This window comes from Dreissena polymorpha, chromosome 5, assembly GCF_020536995.1.
Source record: "Dreissena polymorpha isolate Duluth1 chromosome 5, UMN_Dpol_1.0, whole genome shotgun sequence".
In the NCBI taxonomy this organism is placed as follows: Eukaryota; Metazoa; Mollusca; class Bivalvia; order Myida; family Dreissenidae; genus Dreissena; species Dreissena polymorpha.
Window position 1 is genome coordinate 83,401,167 of NC_068359.1, and position 22,921 is coordinate 83,424,087.

The 22,921-nt window shown below is 33.2% G+C and overlaps 1 protein-coding gene across 5 annotated transcripts in view; it reads left to right on the forward strand.

Moving 5' to 3' along the window:
* LOC127882005 (uncharacterized) overlaps positions 1–22,921 on the forward strand; it is a 146,050-nt gene that overhangs the window by 38,499 nt on the left and 84,630 nt on the right. The window contains exon 1 of one of the 5 annotated variants that reach the window (XM_052430369.1): positions 5,549–5,578. The exons of the other annotated variants lie outside the window; for them this stretch is intronic. Within the exon in view, the coding sequence (XP_052286329.1) occupies positions 5,564–5,578 (15 nt within the window). The 5' untranslated portion in view covers positions 5,549–5,563. Of the gene's footprint in view, positions 1–5,548; positions 5,579–22,921 lie in introns of those variants that run through there. 5 annotated transcript variants of the gene reach the window in all.

Below are 22,921 nucleotides of genomic sequence, written 5' to 3' on the forward strand. Positions count from 1 at the left end.
TCGTGCACGAACAATCACGAATTCATTTATAGAAAAGTTTATACTTTATGGTAATGTATTTGACGCATGCAAAGTAACTGCAGACTAGCTATATAATACATGCTTGGTGGTTGTCAGGTACTAAATGAAAAAAAAATATCTAGCTGCTTAGTAACCAAACTTTCATAAGATACGAAGCCCCGTTGGTGACTCGCACTCGATCGATTCGCTCCGTAGCGCCCCAACCCGTACACACCGTTGACGCTTACCTGAACATATGTACAATTATTGCACCCAACACCTGGTATTATCTTGCGAGATTTAGTACCCGGCTTTCTTCGCGGAAATGTATAATGTATAGTGTTGTTATAAAGCAAGCTTTTGGCAACATAACGTTTTGCGTGTCAAGTCGTAAAAAAGATTTTTTTTCAGAAATGCTGTTATTATGTAGTTTATAAGAAAATACATATACTCAAACATTGTTAGATATTGTGTCAGTTATTTTTTCAGCCGCTAAATGATCTAAATAAGACGTTTTTTGATAATATTTTTCTTTCACTACAAAACTGTAAATGTTATATATGTTCCGTTGCTTTCATTAATGCTGCGCCGATAAAGGTATGGTAAATTGACCTTAATAACGCGATTCTCTCATATTTTTGTAATAGTGTGTTCTTATAAATGTCTACATATTTAGAACATTTAAAAATAAGTTAACTTATAGTTTTAGGTACTTAGTATACGTTTTTATTAATTTGAAATTATATAATAGCGTTATTTCGTGTTTTTGAAGTTCATAACAAGACATTCAAGTTCGTTCAAATATTAAATCCGGCCAGGATTTTTTATTATGCTCGAAATTTTACAACTGCTCACGCATGGTTTCCAAGAAAACCAACCGCAGCTCGTTTGTAGTGAAATAAAACAGATAAAATCGCCATCAAAACCAAAAAACATTGTTTCTCAATAAAATTGTTCCTGTTGCGTGCTCGAATCTAATAAACCTATAAACAAGTGGATTAAATCTTCGAGTTCACACAAATTACCAAAGATACTTCCTTTCATGGACAGTAATCTGTTCCATTGACGGTCAATCCATACACGATGATTTACACTTACCAGGAGATGAAGATCTGATACGCACGAATATGATCGAACAGAAACTGCGTGTGATTACCGTGTGCAATCTCGTCTGAAATGATTCGTTGTCTTAGACATGTTTACGGAACATAGTGTTGTGAAATGGCAAATTTTAAGGAGATTGCCACAAAAATGCCATAAGTATAATATTTATCCAGAGCCTTAGGAGGCTGATAAGTACAGATCGTATGAGCCGTGTTCTGTAAAAAGGGGGTTTAATGCATGTGCGTAAAGTGTCTTCACAAATTAGCCTGTGCAGTCCGCACAGGCTCATCAGGGACGACGCTTTCCGCTTTTATGATTTGTTTCGTTTTAAGAAAGTCAATTCTTAGCAAGAATCCAGTTTAGGCAGAAAGTGTCGTTCCTGATTAGCCCCTGCGGACTGCACAGGCTTATCTGGGACGACGACACTTTCCGGCCATGCATTACACCCTCTTTTCACAGACAACGGCTCATATTATCGTTAAACATTAAATTTTCACTGATAGACGACAAATATAAGAGTTCCAGAACTGTCGTGTGTACGCAATAGAGGCTAGAATGCTTATATGGTCCTCCACGATGCCTTGCCGGTGGGCCTGACCAAAAACATTGGCAAATGTCTGACTACAAATAGACATATTCCGTGATAACATGTGTTAGCCTGCAAATAAATAGTTCGCATGGGTAAGCAACAACGTGTATGATTTATTCAGTATTTTGCCCGGAAAGAAAGGCTTTCAACATATGACACAATTGCCATGGATTTAAACAATATTCACAGATACAAGATTCGATCGAAATTAAAAATTGTTCCAGGGGAATTAATATCCTTAATATTGTTTCCACGCATTTTGACAGCGATGTATTGACGTACATTTCATGGTTTTACTATTTTCATTCTTATATTAGAATAAAAAAAGTTTAGGCTTAAACATTACATGTAAACTTTTCATTTTCTTTCTTGGTTTGTATGTGTTCTTTAAGTTAGTACTGGTACGTACTAGTAAATGACAAAAACCCGATTTAAAGACGCATTTGGGTCCTTTACGTAAACAGTTCGAACGTTTTACATACGGATTACGTACATAAGAAAATCGTTCGAAAGAATGTGAGACATGGGACATTCTTTAGCTTTAATTGTGAACATTCATATTTCAACTTGTATTCATACTTGTAGAGAATTGAATATTTCAAAACGTTCAAATTCCATAGCCGTTACGAAAGCTATATTTAATATACATCGGCGGCGTTCATTACCTTGTATAAATAACCCATATACAATACGCGTAATTGTGTGTTGTATGCCAATACGACTTGATGTTGCTTATGCTCAGAACTTAAATGAAATGGATGAATTTAATTCATACAGTTGGTTGACGTAGAATGACCAAATTAAGTCCCGAATCGCTTGATTAAAGAATAATGTGACATTGAAAAAATACAAAGACAACTTTGTATGCTAATGGAATAGAAAAGAACAAGGGTCGAGCGTTGCTGCGCGATGAAACATGCGGTTGCTGGGATTAACATAGATGGATAATTGTGAATGAAAATTAAAAAACAACAACAAGATATGTGTTTGTCAGAAACACTATGTCCCCTTTTGCGCCGCTTTGACGCTATATATTTGACCTTTGACCTTGAAGGATGACCTTGACCTTAACCTTTCACCACTCAAAATGTGCAGCTCCATGAGATACACATGCATGCCAAATATCAAGTTGCTATCTTCAGTATTGCAAAAGTTATTGCAAATGTTAAAGTTGGGGAAAACAAACAAACAAACAAACCAACAGACAGGGCTATAATAATATGTCCCCCACTATAGTGGTGGGGGACATAAAAACGGTATTGCCTCCGTGCACCCAATGGTATGTTTGTAAAACATGCAAACGCCATATGGCGGAAACAAGTACAGCAACAACAACATCAATTACTATATAGGTATGAACTGAAATACATAATTATACAATGTTATTCCGGCTTAATTGCAAAATATAAATAATAAATTATTTAATAATAAAACATTTATAATAAAATTCGGTTAAAAAAATTTGGCCTAGGATAAGAGGAAGATCATTGGGGTGGTGGAATGATTTTCTGAAAGGCCCGGTGGTTCGAAGGTTCGAATCCCGATATTCCTAAGGCCCGATATGCCGAAAGACCGGAATTACGAGGGCTCGATGTTGCAAAAGCCTGTTATTCGAAGATTTAATCTCCACGTTATGTTGATATTATATCTATGAGAACACATGATTCAAAGGTGTTATATGATCTTATATATTGTCTGTTACGTCGCATAATTGAACTTTACTCAGGTTGCTTACAGTAATAAAAACAAACCTCCATTGCTTTTTCAAAGCATGACCTGTGACAAAATATGGCAATTCCCATGATAAATCACATAATTTTAACTTTCACTTTGTGTCTTAAAACAAGGCCCAGATCTTTGATATATTTGTTATGTAACATCAGATAATAACGCCTCTGTGACAAATTTGCCCTACGCTTAGGGTCTATTTTAAACAGTTTCTACATACTACACTTTTACACAGGCATTGCTCCATTAAGATTGCTGGAAAAATGTTTTAAGAGTCATCAGTACCCGATTGAACACCAGGTCTGAAAACTTCCTTTTTTTGCTATGGAGCCCAATGCGTTTTTATAAAAGAATGAACATTATATTGTCAATATACGTTATTATATATGGTCTGTGTAATAACTCATATTTTAAATGAAAACGGAAAGTGTATGCATGCTTTGCTGACTTAACTAAATAATTTCATTTTAAGTAAATGGTAGTACACTTTGTATGCACTAATAAGATCCGGCATTCATGTTGATAGGATGAATATGACCAGGCATATCATATTTACCCCTATATAGATTTATTGATTAAAGTATGAAACGCAATACAATAATATTGCAACCGATGCATTTATTAACATTTACAATTTTTAACAATGTTTATACAGTCGAATTAAGTTATACTCTTTCAAAGAAAGGTATTATTTTAAACATCGCTGTGATTGTATTGAGAGATTGGTCCACAAATATGGATTATCTATTCACATACAATGATCACAGAAAATGAACAAAGGAAACGTTTCTTCAATTTAGGATTGTAGAGTTTCTGAATAAAATTTACTCGCACAATATTGAAGCCAATAATTGTTTAAAACTGTTATATTTGAAGAAAATCAGTGTGTTCATGTAAATAGCATGTGTGTATGGATTGTCTCATGGCGACGATTACGTCAAAACCATTTACACAGCTGTTCAAATACTGCCAAGAAACACGTTTCCATGCAAACCATCCCGTCAAGAAACCGTCCCTACGGACGCATTAACGTAACGGCATTCTCGTATATATTTCGGATAATAAAAAATATTTAACTGCATGAATGATGCAAGTAACGCGGCGTTGAGTCACCGAAAGGTTGCACAAGTAAATGTTATCCATTTTTATTTGGTCGCGTTAGCGGCCGACTAAATTTACAGAGCACGTTTTGCAAAATCAGTATGTGCTTAGCTAGCTTAGCTAAGCTAAGGACTGTAACTCACTATGCTAGGAACGATTACCGCTGCCTGTCTGCACTGCAGACGACGAATGCGTAGGAGCGTCTGCTATACTACTGCAGTGTGTGCATTTACCAGCTTGTAAGTGGACATTGGCAAGTCTAGTGTGTATCATTGAAATTTGTACATATTGGCTGCTTTCATGGAAAACGGGGCTTAATGCATGTCAAATAAGATAAGCTTGTGCAAACTGATTAGCCTGTGCAATGCGCACAAGCTTATCAAGGACGACAACAGCGAACAACTTCAGTGCCTTCAGCGCTTTAACTAAATTGAAGACTCTTTCGGGGGACTCACTCCGTAAGTGAACGAAACAATAATTAAACCACGTAGAAGATTATATGAACATTGTTTTTCACTATTGCTTAATATGACTCTATACCTAAATAATTTTCTTATCAGATATCCTTGAATTATTTGTAATGAAAATGCTGTATCCATGTCAAGTAATTAAAGTCTCTCTTTTTTAAATAGTTTGACTTTTACTCTACGCTCAAAGACGCTTGGATACAATATCCATTCATCAATGGGTACGTTTTTATTCGTCGGTTTCGAATTTCTAAAATAAAGTGTATGCGCCATATAATAAAGCTAACGTTCTTTGTCTGTTGAATATACTCGTTCAAATAATGGGCTCTTACTCGGTGTATGGGAAGTAAATAGTTCAAAATAGCAAAACGTCGCTTGTTTGTTAAAGCGTTTGCCTGTTGAATGTGACTTTAAAAAACTTTGGCTTATTACTTCTTTTGTTGAAAAGGAAAACAATTAATTGTATTTGGAATTAACGTGCATTCTCAAACTTTATTAAGTTGCTAAACGTCAATAAAGTAATATCACAGATAGTCATAAATCTTCGGATAGTTTCATCGAAAGTGCGCAGGGAATGTATAAAATTCAGGTACGTTACATGTCACGAATATCATAAATAATTTTGTTTCCCATGACTTCTGATTACGTTATTGTCGTCAACGTCATAACTGCCATGCTTATTTATTTCAAACTGTCGCCATCATCGATACAGGTGCTATGTCATTATCATCAACAACAACAACAACAATAATACCTCTAAACTTGTAATAATGCTAAGAATAAAACAAAATAATCATTATTATTGTCGCGGTCATCATCAACATCATCTGCAGCGACATCACAACCACAGTCATCATCATAATCATTACTTATCATATATTTTCCCCAATAATCCTTCATCAGCATACTAGTAATCGTCGTCTTCAACAATATCATCGGCCTCATCAGTTTCTTCCTCTTTTACTTCTCTATTGTCGTCAACCAAAACAAGTTCAACATCATATTCTGTTTCTTCGTCATCGCCAACATCTACCGCAACAACCATATTACCGATATATTTATATTGATTTATTAGAATACAAAATCATATTTCAAGCGACTATAATCATCGTTATCTTCATCATCCTTTCCTCTAAGGAAATCAATTATAATGTCAGATTAATTGTTTTTCTCGTTTCCCCAAGAAACCTACCGTATATCGAATTCCTAATTCCGTTCAGTGACAAAGACATAACTCAGATACGGTTACAATAAATATCAATTAAAATAAATACAGACGGGACTCGTTGATCATAACCGATCAGGTTCTGTATCGATGACGTTCTTGTCAAGTGAACCCACTATCAGTGGGCAGTGTTGAACTATCTAGGCATTAAACTGACTATGTGCCTTTAGAGAAAATAAACGAATAGGAACGTGTTCTTGGGATTTTACAGGTTGTTAAGGTACACAATTGTGTGTGTCGTGGATAATAATTTATCATAGTTTAAAGTGTTAGAATCAGTGTTACTGGTCTATTTAGCGTTTGTTGTTGTAAACGTGTCAATCAATCGTGTTTATCGTGGAATTAACGGTACGTTTTTTGTTTATACTTTGATACTAACATATTACTTAAACTGAAGAAATAAATGGTAAACAAGTATATGAAAATCTTTCAGGAAATTGCGTGGAGTGCATTCAGTTGTTTAAGAGAGCATTACAGTAATTAATGAGATGTGCAATCTGTTTAAATCACAAGTCGGATTATATTCTCCGACATTTATTTCATAAACTGGTGAGAATCGTAATGTTATGTGAGTATTGATAATTAGTTTAATTCCATGTTATGTGTTTTAACCAGTTTGTATCTAAGAACTGTACTAAACTCTGATAAAATGTCACATGCATTCGTGTTCCAGTGATGAACGGATTAGTAACTTGTGTGTCTGTGTATTAAGTTGCATTACATTTCAATTTGTGTAATAGCTCCGTGCTAATGATATTCCATAATTCCTTTGGGATAATATTACGCATTTAGTGTGTTTTTTTCAAACAAAAATAAATACGAAATAATCGCAGATTTACATTCTAATTTACATGGGGCTTTGTTAGTATTGATAATTATGTTACGTACTTACTACATAATAACTGAATGGATTTTTCCTTTAACCCTTTCCCACACAGAAGCAAAGTGAAAATGGCTATGTGCAAACAGCATAAAACCATATCAGCCGACGAGTAACTCGGAGTCTGTTCAGGTTGTATGTTGTTTGCTGCTCATCACTATGTACGGGTTGGAAATGAAGCCTTTAAAACTTAAAACAAGTTTAAAGGTCTTTAATTAAATTTTGCTTTCTAAGTGACTACATATGCGTCAAAAGACGTATCTAGTGACTACAAATGCGTCAAAGTACGTATAAAAGTGATAAAGGGTTAAGGGAGTTAACCGTTGAATGCAATGGGGCATGGACAGGTGTTCATTTTTTGGTTTTCATGTTTGCAAAGAAGCTAACGCTCACCCTTTGAAGGTTAATCCTTCACCCACTTTGATGCGTTTGTAGTCCCTAATCAAAGCTTATTACAATAAAAATCTTCTTTTTTAGAATCAATTTATAATTTCCAAACTTAAAGCGAGATAATACGATTATTTATATGTGTTAAATTGTGATATATTGATAAAATATGTTACAATAACACACAATAGGCAAGAAAAATAATACATTGAAGACGAATTTCATAAAATGCAGCGAATACAAATTAGCGCATCGAGCCGATTGTGACGAAGATATTTCGTACATTATTTCCTACAATAACCGAAGCATTCGTCTTTTTAGTTAGTGTTCGTGATGTATGAATAGATATCGTTGCAGGAATTTAAAATGAACCGTTCAACTAAATTTAGATTCACATCGTACATGCATGAAGTACATGCTGGCGAATTCGACTGTACAGCCTTTTTCGATTTCAGAATTAAATACCTGCCTTATTTCGCAGTTTTCGACACATGTTCTTCTCAACTTTTATTTTAATTTATATTGAAAAATGTATTTAATATTTTTTTTACACATTTTATATAAATTAATAAATATTTGACAAAATCGTATAATCTCGCTTTAAGATTTTGCTGAGCAGCAAACAGCATAAACATGTAGTTAGTCGCTGTCTGTTCTGGTTTAATGTTGTTTGAACATAGCAATTTTCACTTTGATGGGAAAAGGTTTAAACAAACATAAATAACAAGAATACAAAATGCTACCAGTAACTTAGTTTTCGTTTAGTCCACTGTGTATGTTAAACTGCTCGACTAATCAATTGTTGAAAGCACGTGATTTGGTTTTGAACTTATGGGCATATTAAGTGTTCATTTAAAGGGGACTTTTCACGTTTTGATAAATTTACAGAATTAAAAAAAATCAGATTTTCAAATTTTCGTTGCAGTTGTGATATTTGTGAGGAAACGGTAATAATGAACATTTACCATGCTCTAAAATATCAATTTTATGCATCTTTTGACGATTTAAAAACCTAAAGTTATAAAGCGTTGCAACGAGAAACGATTGAATTATTTGAAGAGAATTTTTGCTGTCGTTATATTTTGTGATACTGCGCGGATTGCTTATATAAAGTATAATAGGTGTCACTCATTGTATGAGCACGGATGGCCGAGTGGTCTAAGCGCTAGACTTTTGCTAGACGAGCTCAGCTGATGGTTATTTTTGTTTTCTTTAATTTTCTTCTTGATTTTTTAAATGTAGCTGTTTAGATCCAATGTTTACATTGTTCAATATAAAGCATTTAATGAAAAACTTCAATACATGCCAAATATGTGAAAATGCCCCTTTAATACATTAGCAGTTAAGATGCGTTCTGTTGGTGTATTAACACAATTTAAATGCAATATCTTTCCCTACCAACCCGTTTAATGTCAATCAAATATAATCGATTCCCAATGTATTAAAGCACTAAAAATTCTTAAATGTGAGGAATTCTCATAACGCTGGAAATGGATTTCAAAAGATATAGTTTGAATAATTATATTAACTGCGTTTTGCTTATAGATATTACCAAGCCCCTTGTAGATTTGCGTGTTAAAAGATGCTCTAGCGTTTGAAGTAAAGGAAAGCGATTTATAAATGAAGTGAACCCCTGAAAGGAAGAGCTCTCTTTGACGATGATAAGGTTTGTAATTTCGTTTGAACGTACAAGAGACATTTTAAATTATAAACTAAGACGTTAATTGAACGGTAGCGACTTGAACAGCATTTGTGGAATTGCATTCGCTTCATGGTATACGAGAACAAAACGGATTTGAAAAATATTGGCTGTAGTTCGGCGCAAACTGCTGTGAACATGTAACAAACGGAAAACGCTTTCATCTTGAACAGTGTACTCTTTGCACTGTAATTTTGCTTTTTAAACTAAAGTGACAAAATTAAATAGTTCAGGTTTTTGGTTCTATTAACCGTTTAACAGATTGTTGTGATGTTGGATTGTGTATTTCCGAAGACGATATGTTAACCGTTTAAAAAATCAACGCTAATTGTGTAAGGCATCGAATCATACACGTACAGTGATTCTAATAATTGGATTGTTTTGAACAATTTTAATCACCGTAGAACATATCAAACGATTAAAACGTTACCACTAATCTAACGAGACTATAAGACCGATGTACGAAAAATGATGACCTTCCATAACTTCAAATGAAAGGGCATGACACACACGTACAACAATATATTTCACTCATTCTATAAGCTAAAGAATATAAAATAGAAAGATCCCCACCCAAAAAACACAAATGTAATGAGGTTTTACATCGCTAATTTTGTTCGAATACTTTTTTAATGTTATTAACACAATATTGAATGGCAAACGATAAGAAGTTAAGTTTTGGATGCTATGTTTGATATAAAGTGGTATCAACACTGATAAATTGTGGATTCTATATAATATCACTTGTAATACCTTTTACCTGGTCTATAAACCTGAGCATATTGTAAATGAAAGTATGATAGAGATTTACATTTATCGGGTAGACAGTTTTGCTGTTTTGATATGTAATCATTTTGTATACAGCACGTTATATATACTAGCTAGAAATTCAATCATATATCCCCAAGGCTATTAAAGGGGCCTTTTCACAGATTTTGGCATTTTTTTTAACTTATTCATTAAATGCTTTATATTGATGAATGTAAATATTGGATCGTAAAAGCTCCAGTAAAAAATCAAGAAAAAAAATAAAAAAAGGAAAAGAACATTGCCCGGAGCGGGTTTCGAACCAGTAACCCCTGGAGTCCTGCCAGAGTCCTGAAGTAAAAATGCTTTAGCCTACTGAGCTATTCCGCCATGTACACATTTGTTACGTATTTTATACCTTATATAAGCAATCTTCGTAGTTTCACAAAATTTAACGACAAAAACAGAACTCTCCAAATTATTCAATCGTTTCGCGTTGCAACGTTTGATAATTTTTAGGTTTTAAAATCGTCAAAAGATGCATATAATGGCTATATTATAGCATTGTTAATGTTCAGTATTACTTTTTCCTCACAAATATCATAACTAAAACGAAAACTTACGAATCTGAAACAACTTTTTTCAATTTTGGCAATTTACCAAAGCGTGAAAAGATCCCTTTAAGGATCCTGAATAAAGAAGTGTGTACGTTTTAGGTACACATGTTTGCAGCTGTTTATTTATGGACTCTTCAAAAACCGATATAAAACGTTTAATTATACCATCCCTCAAACTTGCTTGAACACGACAATATTGTTATGTTGGAAATTATACTAAATACATGAGTAATGTTGTATGTAGTATGACTTAGTTTCTTATGTATGTAACACATGTAGCGTAAGAATCACTTTTAAATACTCAAACATTTGTAACATGCTGTAGTTTTTTTTAAACTAAACGTTCAGTGATACTTGCAAATGTATCTTCACCTCTCGTTTAAATCAACAAAAATATCAAAAGCGAGTTCGTAGTAAGATTGTGTTAATTAGAATTCGACAAACACATACAACAGAATATTCAAGTTTTGTGAATCTCCTAACTAACAATCAGTTAAGTGTTTTTTGCGGTATTAGACTCAACCAGCTATTTGGTTTTTGGTATTTGCCAAACCCTGACAAGGCGCAAGCTTGAAATAGTAATTACTGGCAACATTAGACAGCTATGTTCTCGTGGATAAATGGTTATCCGATTTCAAACGATCATCATTGTGGCAAGCCGTGACGAGATGTTCCGTTTTTCAAGATACATATACATAGAATGTAGAGAAAAAGCTCTATACCATCTACGACTATTCGAGAGAGATGTGCTTGAGCAAGACCCTTTCAATGGATTGCTGGTTTGTCCTCATGGAAATGTTTCACCGCGTCGTTTTGGATAGCATTAGTGTGTATTTTAGCCCTTAAAATGCCAAAATCAACCAATGCTTTGAATTTCCGATTCCAAGATTCCGACTATTCCAGATTTGTTCAAGTGGTTTTGGATTGTAATGGTTCTTTGTGTCTCGTTGCAATTGGTTGCCTGCTACGAGCATCGTACAAAAATGCTGTAAAATAAATTATAATTATTATTCACGAGACATTAGTTACCTTACTACTTAACAAAATATGTACTAGATTTAATACTTACTTGAATATCACGCGTTTTTAAATATTAATGATAACGCATCGATGTTGCAGTTAAACTGCATGGGAACAATAAGTCGTTTGCACTCATTAACGAACAGAAGTTTTATAAGCCAAAGAAAGTCTGCAGAAAAACTAAAAAGATTTTAAGGGTGTATTTTGTTCTATTTGAAAGCTTGATTACAATGTGTGACACGTATCGCTTCCAACTACTGGCATTATTCTGCGAGAATTAGTGCTAGGCTTTCGTCATGGAGATATATCACGCCTATAGTTGTAATAAAGTAAGCCACTGACAGAATAACGTATACCATGTCAAGTCCTTACACGAAAGCTTGTATGAAATTAGTAAGAAATAATATGATAATTTATCATTCAAAATGATGTTTTCACTAATTAATATCATAGCCACACGTTAACCACCTTTGGTTAGAATCAGACATTTTGTCTGTCATATTAACGGCGGCTAAATGATCTTGATAAGATTATACAAGTTCTATTGTTCTTTAACGATTTTTACAGTGAGCATTTACCCGTTGATGTGATCATTTCTTACAAATTTAAGCAACTTATGTTAGTATGCATATATATATATGTTAAAACATCGGAATGTAATGTATGTCCAGATAGTTTAATCCAGACTGCAATGATGAAAGTATGATCAAATATATATATTTTAAATGCTAATCGGTCTAAAATAGTCAATAATTTTTCATTTTAAAGATCTTAATTTTCAGAATATTGATACAATAATGTAACTTACAACAGGATGTTCGTACGTTCGTTTTAATTAATAAGAAAATATAGATCACTGTTTATTCTGTTTTTTTGATGTTCATACCAAGGAATTCAATTTTGGTTCCAATATTAAAGCCGTCAATGAATTGTGATGACGCTCTGCATGTGACCACTGATCACACATTATTCAAAACAAAACAAGCAATAACTAGTTTCTCTTTAATAGATAAATCACCATCCATACGACAAGACTGCGTTTCTAAATAATATTGTATATGCCGCGTGTTCGAATCGCATAAATCTAAAAAAATGTGGTATTCATCGTCGATTTCACACACACAAAAACTAATATACTACCGTTCATGGACTGTAATCTGTTCACTATGTATACAGTGATTTATTCTGGCCAGCAAGTGTCTATAATTAGTCCGATTCGCACGAATATGATGATAAAGAAACTGTCAGTGAGTATCGTGTATTGTTTTCTCTCAAATCATTAATTGTCTTTGACATTTTGTGGGAAAACAGTGATGTGAACTGGCGAATGCTGGGTAGATGTGTTACGGATATATCACATCTTGATTATCTTGTTTAATTCATGCAACATTTCCGATGATGAACAAAACGGCTACACAAGTCATCTTTCATGGATTCGTTTTATAATAATTTTGAACATGTTCGGTATTAAAGGCAAGCCAGAGGTTTAAACCCAGAACGCGTCGATGTATCTTCATGTATTGCACACAAGCAGATGTATCAGTAACAAAAAAATAGTGTGCATGATTCAATGTTTATATTTCTTTAGCTAAGCTATATACATGTAATACGGTTGTCAGTTAATACAAAGCACGATAGGGTTATGGTTAGGGGTCGGCGTAGGGTTGAGATTAGGGTTAAGGCTAACCATTACCAAAACCCGACCCCTTACCCTTACCCTGACCCTAACCCTTACCCTAACCCTCTAACCTCCCCAGGCGCATTACAATACCAGGCCTCGCTCGTTGTCGTTGCCGCTTCCTACATTGGAGACTCCACTACTCGACCGATCCGCCCACTCAAAAACCATTAAACCACGCAGACGCTAATATGAACATAAGTTTGAATGGTTGTTTTACCTGACTGTGTGACAAAATACTTTTCACATCGAATAGTCCTAAAATTGTGTTTATACAATTGTTGTAGTTAAATCAATCAATACAAAAATGTCATTAAATATTCATTTCAGTTTTATTTTTACTTTACGCATATGGACGCTTGGATTACATGTATATCCACTTTCCATTAAATTATCGGGTATGTTGGTATTCATTAGTTTCGAATTTCTTTTGTACTATAATTTAGCTAACGGCCTTTGCCCGGTGTACACATTTGTTCAACAATTTGGTCTTTTTCGGTGTATGGTAAGCAAACAGTCAACAATAAGAAAACGTCGCTTATTTTATAAAAATTGTTTGCCAATCAATTTTTGATCGCGCGACCTTCACTTTTAGCTTATTACCTCTTTTGTTGAAAAGAAAAACTTGTATTTGTATGCGGAATTTACTTACTAGTTATGTGTGCATTCCCAAACGTAATTGAGTTGTCTAACGTCAATTAAGTCATATCACGGAGAGAGTGGTATCATAAGACTGAATTCTTCGGATAGTACCAGCGATATTTGTTGCGCAGGAAATGTATAAAATTCAGGTACGTTAAAGGGGCCTTTTCACAGATTTTGGCAATTTTTTAACTTATTCATTAAATGCTTTATATTGATAAATGTAAACATTGGATCGTAAAAGCTCCAGTAAAAAATCAAGAAAAAAAATAAAAAAAGGAAAAGAACATTGCCCGGAACAGGTTTCGAACCAGTGACCCCTGGAGTCCTGCCAGAGTCCTGAAGTAAAAGCGCTTTAGCCTACTGAGCTATTCCGCCATGTACACATTTGTTACGTATTTTATACCTTATATAAGCAATCTTCGTAGTTTCACAAAATTTAACGACAAAAACAGAACTCTCCAAATTATTCAATCGTTTCGCGTTGCAACGCTTTATAATTTTTAGGTTTTAAAATCGTTAAAAGATGCATATAATGGCTATATTAGAGCAAGGTTAATGTTCAGTGTTACTGTTTCCTCACAAATATCATAACTAAAACGAAAACTTACGAATCTGAAACAACTTTTTTCAATTTTGTCAATTTACCAAAGCGTGAAAAGATCCCTTTAAATGTCACGACTAGTTTGCATAGGTGTATGTGTTGTGAAGTCTGAACCTTTTACCACTAAGATACGCATTTTGACGCATTTGAAATCCCTTAGACAGTTGAATTTATTAAAGACCTTTTTTATTAGATTCATGTTTGAAAGGTTTCATTTCCAACCCTTAGATACCGATGAGCAGCAAACAGCAGAAAACCTCAACAGCATGCGAGTTTATCACAGGCTGTTCTGGTTTTATGCTGTTTGCAAATAGCCATTTTCACTTTGCCTCCGAGTGGGAAAGAGTTAAGTTAGGAAAGAGTTAAGTTAGTAATACGTTGCTGTTAATATAATACATTAATATAATACATATCACAATCATTAAATAAATTGTAAAATGTCACTATCATCGATACAGGTATAACGTCTTTGTTCGTGTTTAATAATTGTAAGCATTTTCTTGGTAAATCTTATACACGTATTAACAATAATAATGAGAGTATTTACCACTACCATTATGATCTCTACTTCATTTATTTTTACAACAGCATCAACAGCAACACCAAACATAATTGGTTTCTTAACATCAATATACACATCGTCATCAACATCATCATCATCAGCAGCAGCAGCAGCAGCAGCAGCAGCAGCAGCACAATCGTTAACAATGTCATACTTACTACAATGCTAGGAATAATAAATACTACATGCTTTTATAATTATGATCGTCGTAGTCCTCATCAGCATCGGCAGCAGCGACATCACCACCATCATTGTTGGCATCGTTAGTCCAATCGTTTTGTCATTAATTATCCTTCTAAATAGAACTATGAATCATAATCAACATTATCAACCTGAACTTCCTTATCCTTTTCATTATCATGATGATCACCATCGTCGTCGCACTCAGCAGCATCAGCAGCATCTTTTTCTTCTGATTTAGTGTCAGCTACAACAACAACATCATCATCGTCGTCAAGTTCATCATATGTTTATTCACCTTCGTCGTTATCAACCGTAAAATCATCACTTTATATATAGATCGTTTTTATTACAATAAACATCATATTTCCAGCTACTATAATCATTGTCGTCTGTTTAATCCTTTTCTCTTTGGATATATATTTCAATGTCAGATTGATTGATTTCGTCTCGTTTTCCCCCAAGAAAACGACTGCATATCGAATTTCTAATTCCGCACAGTGACAAAGACATAGCGCAGATAAGGTAACAATAAATATCAATTATTATAAATGTGACGGGGCTCGTTAATAATAACCGATCAGTTTCTGCATCGATCCCTTTCTTGTCATGCGCAGTGCACTTCTGCGCAATCAGTGTCGCCAGGCAGTATTGTACTATTGAGGCGTCGTTCTGACTATGGGCCCTCAGCGAGTGTAAACGAATGGGAACCAGTAGTAAAGTCAATACAGTTCTTGGGATAATACAGGTTGTGTTAAGGTACACAAGAATGCGTCGTGGATCATACTAGTATATGTTTTAAAGTGTTTAAATCAGTGCCAGTTTTCTTCCAGGCGATTGTGTAGTATACGGGTTCAGCATATGTGCGTCCCATGAAATTACCGGTAAATCAGCTGTCGTTTATTTATTTATTTAAACAATACATCATACTGAAGACGTTATTTTAAAACTAATTAGTAAAGGGTTAAAGGCAATTATGCAGTGTCCATTCAGTTTCAGAGAGCATTTACATAATTATTTGAGGATGTTTTTTTTTAAATCACAAATCGGATTATATTCTCCGACATTTTTTGCTTAACCCGTTAAGAATCGCAACGTTAAATGAGTATTGGTAAGTGGTTTGAATACATGTTATGAGTGTTATTACACTGTGTACCAAAACTATAATAAAGTCTGACAATATGTATTACATGAATTATAGTGACACTGACAAACCGGATTGACTTGTGATATTATTATTTTTTTAACTTGCATTAATTTTCAATTTCGTTTCAAGTTTAATTGCACTATGTTCCATAATTTATTGTGAATAATATAAAACAAGGCATACTTTCGAACTGATGATATAGATATAGATGAAGGCATAGCCATGGTCGCATTGCAATGGTTATAATGACAACAATGGGTTTTTTAAAGTGATGGAACATACTTTGAACGAAATGTTGTGTTAAGGCATAACAAATATGCACTAAAATAGCATTGGTGCTATTTGAAATGATGCTGTGAAACACATTGTGGTGATCCTGTTCGATAATAATAATTAGAATATGTATTATTATTTTATTATAATTATTGTATTTAGTTGTATTATTATTAGTAGTATTATTATTATTTTATTATTATTATTATTATTATTATTATTATTATTATTATTATTATTATTATTATTATTATTATTGTTATCATTATTATTATTATTATTGCTACTATTATTTAAATAATAATAATAATTATTATTATTATAATTTGAATTATTACAAAAATTTGTATTATTTATTATAATAATTTGTTTTACTTATTTAATAATAATAATTATTATTATTATGATTATTATTATGATCATTATTATGATTATGATGATGATTATTATTATTATTATTATTATTATTATTATTATTATTATTATTATGATGATGATGATTATTATTATTATTATTAGTAGTAGTAGTAGTAGTAGTAGTAGTAGTAGTAGTAGTAGTAGTAGTAGTAGTAGTAGAAGTAGTAGTAGTAGTAGTAGTAGTAGTAGTAGTAGTAGTAGTAGTAGTAGTAGTAGTAGTGGTAGTAGTAGTAGTAGTAGTAGTAGTAGTAGTAGTAGTAGTAGTAGTAGTAGTAGTAGTAGTAGTAGAAGTAGTAGTAGTAGTAGTAGTAGTAGTATCATTATTCTTATTTGGAATGTTTGTTATAATTGGATAGTTTATTTCTCCGTCAAAGGAGGCAATGTTTATGACTTAGCAGTATTGTCCTTAGGTTGTCACGCGTTCATGTTTTCCAACAATGTGTACGTTTCTATCTTTGTAAACAGACAACAACAAACACCATTCCCCTTAAACTCGTTTGACGTCCATTAATTATTATATAATATCGTTGTATTAAAAAATGGAAAATTAATTAAATGTGAGGAATTCTCGCCATGCTGGAAATGGCTTTCGGCACATGTAGCTTAAGTAATAACCTACGTTTTGATTATAGCTAGTACCAAAGGCTCTAGCAGATTTGCATGTTGAAAGATTTACTAGCGTCTGAATAACAGTAATGCGATCTGCAAATGATGTTCACAATCTGAAAGGATGATGATTCGTTTTTAATAGCATTTGATGGTTCGAGAACCAGTATTAAAGCTAACTAAGACGTAAAGTAGACGTTTCAGTAAAGGTAGCGACTTCAACCGTATTTGTGATAATTGCGTTCGTTTGAATGTATTAGAGAAAAGTGTGAGTTGAAAAAGATCTGCTGTAATATAGCCTTTAGTGGTGTGAAAATATAAAGATTGAAACCCATTTGATCTTGGAACGTTTAATCTTGGATCTGTATGTTTGCTTCTTATACGATTCTGACTTACTGTAAAATAGTTCATCTGTTTGGCATCAAGAAACATTTTAGCGGATCGATGCGCTGTTAGATTGCCTGAAAACAACATACAAGTCGTCGCCGTGAATTGTGTCAGATCCCGAATCCTAAGCGTGCAGTGCTTCTTATAATACGATTGCATTAACGATGTCAGATGCGTTAAGTGAGTACAATCGTTGCATATTATACTACACGTACGGATGTTTCCAACATTGTTAATACTCGTGTCACAATTTAAAAAATAAACAATTAAACAATTATACAATTAGAAAGTTAACAGACAAACAAGACTGTATTATCAATGGACGTCTTCCCAAACTTCAAACAAAAGCGCACGGCACTCATATACAAGGTAATATTTTACCTTCATTATAGGTTAGATATAAAATATTAAATTTAAACAAAACTTAAGTTCTATATCGCTGACTTAATTGATATACGTTTTAACATTATACAGCAATAATAAAAAGAAACAGTTTAGTTTTCAATGTCGTGACGCCATTAAAATCATTAAAATAGTATTTGTTTACAACCGTGTTTTAGGGACGTTAAAATGTAACCCTAATGTGGTATCGTATATAATTTAGGAGCTTTCTATGAACGTTCACATATACATGAAGCCTTATAATTTGACTTTGTGTTTTAAGTTTTGAAAGGTTCGTTGAAAGTATTATTTGTGAAAATTATATATTTTAAAAGTTTATTGAGGAGTAGCATATATGAATTAAATACAACGTTGTTAACATACGAGTGTTTTTGTAATGTTTAAGTGTTAGTGTTTTCACTGCTTTCAATATCTTGTACGGATAAAGCCAGTACCTATAAGGTTAACTTTTTTCGGATCACTTCTCTAAAGTCAATGTCGTTTATTACATAATAGCTTGATAAAAAAACTGTTTCCATAATCATCTCTGATTTTATTCTCTGTTTGCTTTAAAGTAATATACTATCCGAAACATACGGATTCAATTTAATACCACTTGGAATACCTTTTACCTGGTCTGTTAAATTAATTACAATGTAGATGCAATTATGATGAAAGTAGTTTATGATTTACATTTATCGGGAAGAAACTGATTCTCTTTTGATATGAAATGAAGCTGTTTATATTACATCTGCTATAATCGCGGAAAATAATTCACAGTTCTGCAAGACGATATCGTTATGTTAGTAATTAGTACGTTTAGCGATACATACTTTTTATTCATTTATTCATATTCTTCAAAGAACTAAAAACAATTGGACTGCGCAATCAATAAAACTTAGCCTGACAACATTGATTTTCTTCTTTACCATGGTAAGAAAGTTATTTACAATGTGTGTATGATGTATTACTCAGTTGCCAATTTATGTTACAAAAAATGCTTTAGAATTGTTTGAAATACTACATATTTTTGCATGTTGAAGTTGTCAATATCTTTTCAACCTAAACGTCCAAAATTTTACATTTAATTGCAATCGTATCTTAACCTCAGTGAATACAGAACATCTTCAAAAGCAAGTGTTGCGTTAGATATATTCAAATACGAATTCCATGTTTACACAAAACACATATTCAAGGTTGGTTAATCTAGAGGCTATTAATGGGTCTTCAATATTGGGTCCCAAACAAGGCGGAAGGTTGAAATAGTTATTTCTGGCAACACTTCCCCGGTTAAGTAGTAGTCCTATTTCAAAAGATACTCATACAAGCAATCCGTGACGAGATGTGCCGCTTTTCAAAATACACACACGTAGGAAATAGGGCCAAAGCATAGCGCCATCGATGGCCAAGAGAGGAAATATGCTTTAGCACCATCCTTTCAATTAAGTGTTGTTTTTTTTTCTCTTGGAAAGGTTTTGCTGTGGCTTTCTGCACATATTATGTGGTGAGGCGCCCAAAAACTGGTTTAAACTTACGATTTTGTTTGATTTACCGTTCCAATGTTACGGGGATCCCAGTTTTATGCAGTTGGTTTTGTGAATCATGAGAGGTATTTTGTGTGTTGGAAATTTGTCACCTACCACATATTAAGAACATCGTGCTTAAAATACTATATAATAATTATTATTCATGGTTAGAGGTATTTTGTGTGTTGGAAATTTGTCACCTACCACATATTAAGAACATCGTGCTTAAAATACTATATAATAATTATCATTCATACAATTATTCATACAATGATACATGCTTTTTTCTTGATTTTTTTATTTAACGATGGACGAATTTTACAAAGTCCTATCGGAGGATTACCCACGCAAATTCATGATTTGTTCGAAAATCTGAAAACCACGAATATGGGTTTGAATGTCTAAGGGTAGTTATTGTGTGTAACACATTTAAATCTGGCCCCTGTGCTCATTACGTAGCCATCTGACAATATATTATGAACTTGAGTTATACTTGTTCGGATAATAGGATGTACAACATGTTCACGATTATGCAGCGATTTTGCAATTACAAAGTAAGTAGATAATGAGGCTTTTGCAGTCATGAACGAACATCTGTTTTGTGAGTCGTACGTTTGCATGTTTTTACATTCAACAAACAAAATTAAAGTAAAAAAATAAGCAAGTGCGATAAAATGGAGAAACAAAACACCAAGTGGTTATTTATGTTCTACTTGAAAGCTTAATTACAATGTGTAACAATTATCGAATACAACAACTGGTATTATCCTGCTGGATTTAGTGCCGGGTTTTCGTCACGGAGACGTATTGTGTCTAGTGTTGTAATAAAGCTAGTCAGTGACAGCATAACGTATTACGTGTCAGGTACTTAGGAGGAAACTTTGCTATAATGCTTTATTGTAATGATAGTACGACACAGAATCAGCTATTTTATCATTCCTATTAACGACATCTTGATAAACTATATCGAATTGTTTTGATTTTTTAATTAAACGTTTGTAACAACAAGTGATTCGCCGTAGATTTGGAAAATTGGTTGAATAAGTAAACAACGGACGAAGTGTGTATGTATGTGTTGACAATTGTAAATGTGATTTATGTTAAGTTTATTCAAGTTTGCATATCTCAGGTTTGGTCAAATACATATTTAACGCGAATCTAACTTAAATTGTGAGCCTTTGTAAATGTATTACAATTCACAACATAGAAAACTTCAGAATTTTCATGTGTATATTTGCATTTATTTGACACTATAGACTTATGGTTTGTTTTTGTTCATATTTAGGCAATCAATTTTGTTCGAATATAAAAAATCCAGCAAGAATTTTTTGGATAACGCTCCACGTTTTACAAATGATCACAAATGATCAAAACCAAAACAAAAAGTACATCTTATAAAGTAAAGGAAAACAGATAAAATCGCCATCCATACGAAAAGACCAAGTTGCTAAATTATGTTGTTCCTGTTGCGTGTTCAAAACTCATAAATCCCAAAACAAATGGAGTTAATCTTCGATTTCACACAAATTACCAACGATACTTCCTTTCATAGACAGTAATCTGTTCCAATGACGGTCAATCCATACACGGTGATTTACTCTGGTCCGGAGATGTCTATAGATACGATTCACACGAATAGGATGGAAACAAAACAGAATGTGATAATCTTGCATAATTTCGTCTGAAACAATTCATTCTGTTAGACATGTTGAGGTTAATCAATGTTGTTGACTGCCTTATTTGGAGGAGATCTCTTTTGGATCTATGATTATCTTGTTTATTTTTATAGTACATCGCCGATTAAAACATTTACAGCGACGAAACTTGTGTTTTTTCTAAGTCGACGTGTACGGTAGAAAATGCAAGAAAGAGTTTTGAACCCAACTCGTTTCGTGGTTTCGACGTTTATCACAAGCTTTGAATGATGAAGTATTTTTTCGAATTAATTCGATTTTTTGATAAAGTATTAAAGCACTTGAAATCGATTTTTATAAATGATATTAACATTCTTCAGTTTTATGAGAATTAATACAATATAGTTTAAACTAATGAGAAAAGACATTTGCAACGACCTCTCTGTAAGTGGACGAACAATTATCTTGGTTGCATACTTATTTTATAAGTTCATGGTATACATAATATTCGGTCTACAATAGCATTATATATATATATATATATATATATATAAATATATAAATATATATATATATATATATGCTCTTTACAAACAAATATAACGTCGAAGGTATTTAACCAATATCAAAACTGTTCACGCAAGACACACTGGAACATCAACGCAGGCCTTTTTAAAATAGGTGAATCCAGTGTAAACATGTCCTTATGCACAATTCAATATCTTGCTTGGACAATCACAACGTCTATAATTTATTAATTAGTTGGCCCGGGAAGAACGGCTTTCATCATATGATACAATCGCCCTCGATGACAATTAAAATCTTGTCAAAGATAAAAGATCCCATCCAAATTAAAATTTACCAAATAGGGACTGATATTCCATGAGATTGAAGCCACGCACTTTTAAGTTGATTTCATTGCGTAAATTTCATTTTCTGATTATTGTCTTTTTGATAGTACATTAAAAATAGGTTTAGGTTTAAACAATATGAGGCATTTAATTTGCCAGGAATCTTCCTCACTTTCGTCTTTTTTTTTAAATATTGTTTTGTATCCAGTACTAGTTCGTGCTTGTAAATGATAAGTTCCCCATTTGAAGATGCCTTTTCATTCCTATTCGTAAGCTGTTCAGAAGCTTGCTTGTAATGATTACGTATATAACCCTTTACCACTTAGATGCGTATATAACCATTTACCACTTACATGCGTATATAACCATTTGCCACTTAGATATGTATATAACCATTTTCCACTTAGATACGTATATAACCCTTTTCCACTAAGATACGTATATAACCCTATACCACTTAGATACATAT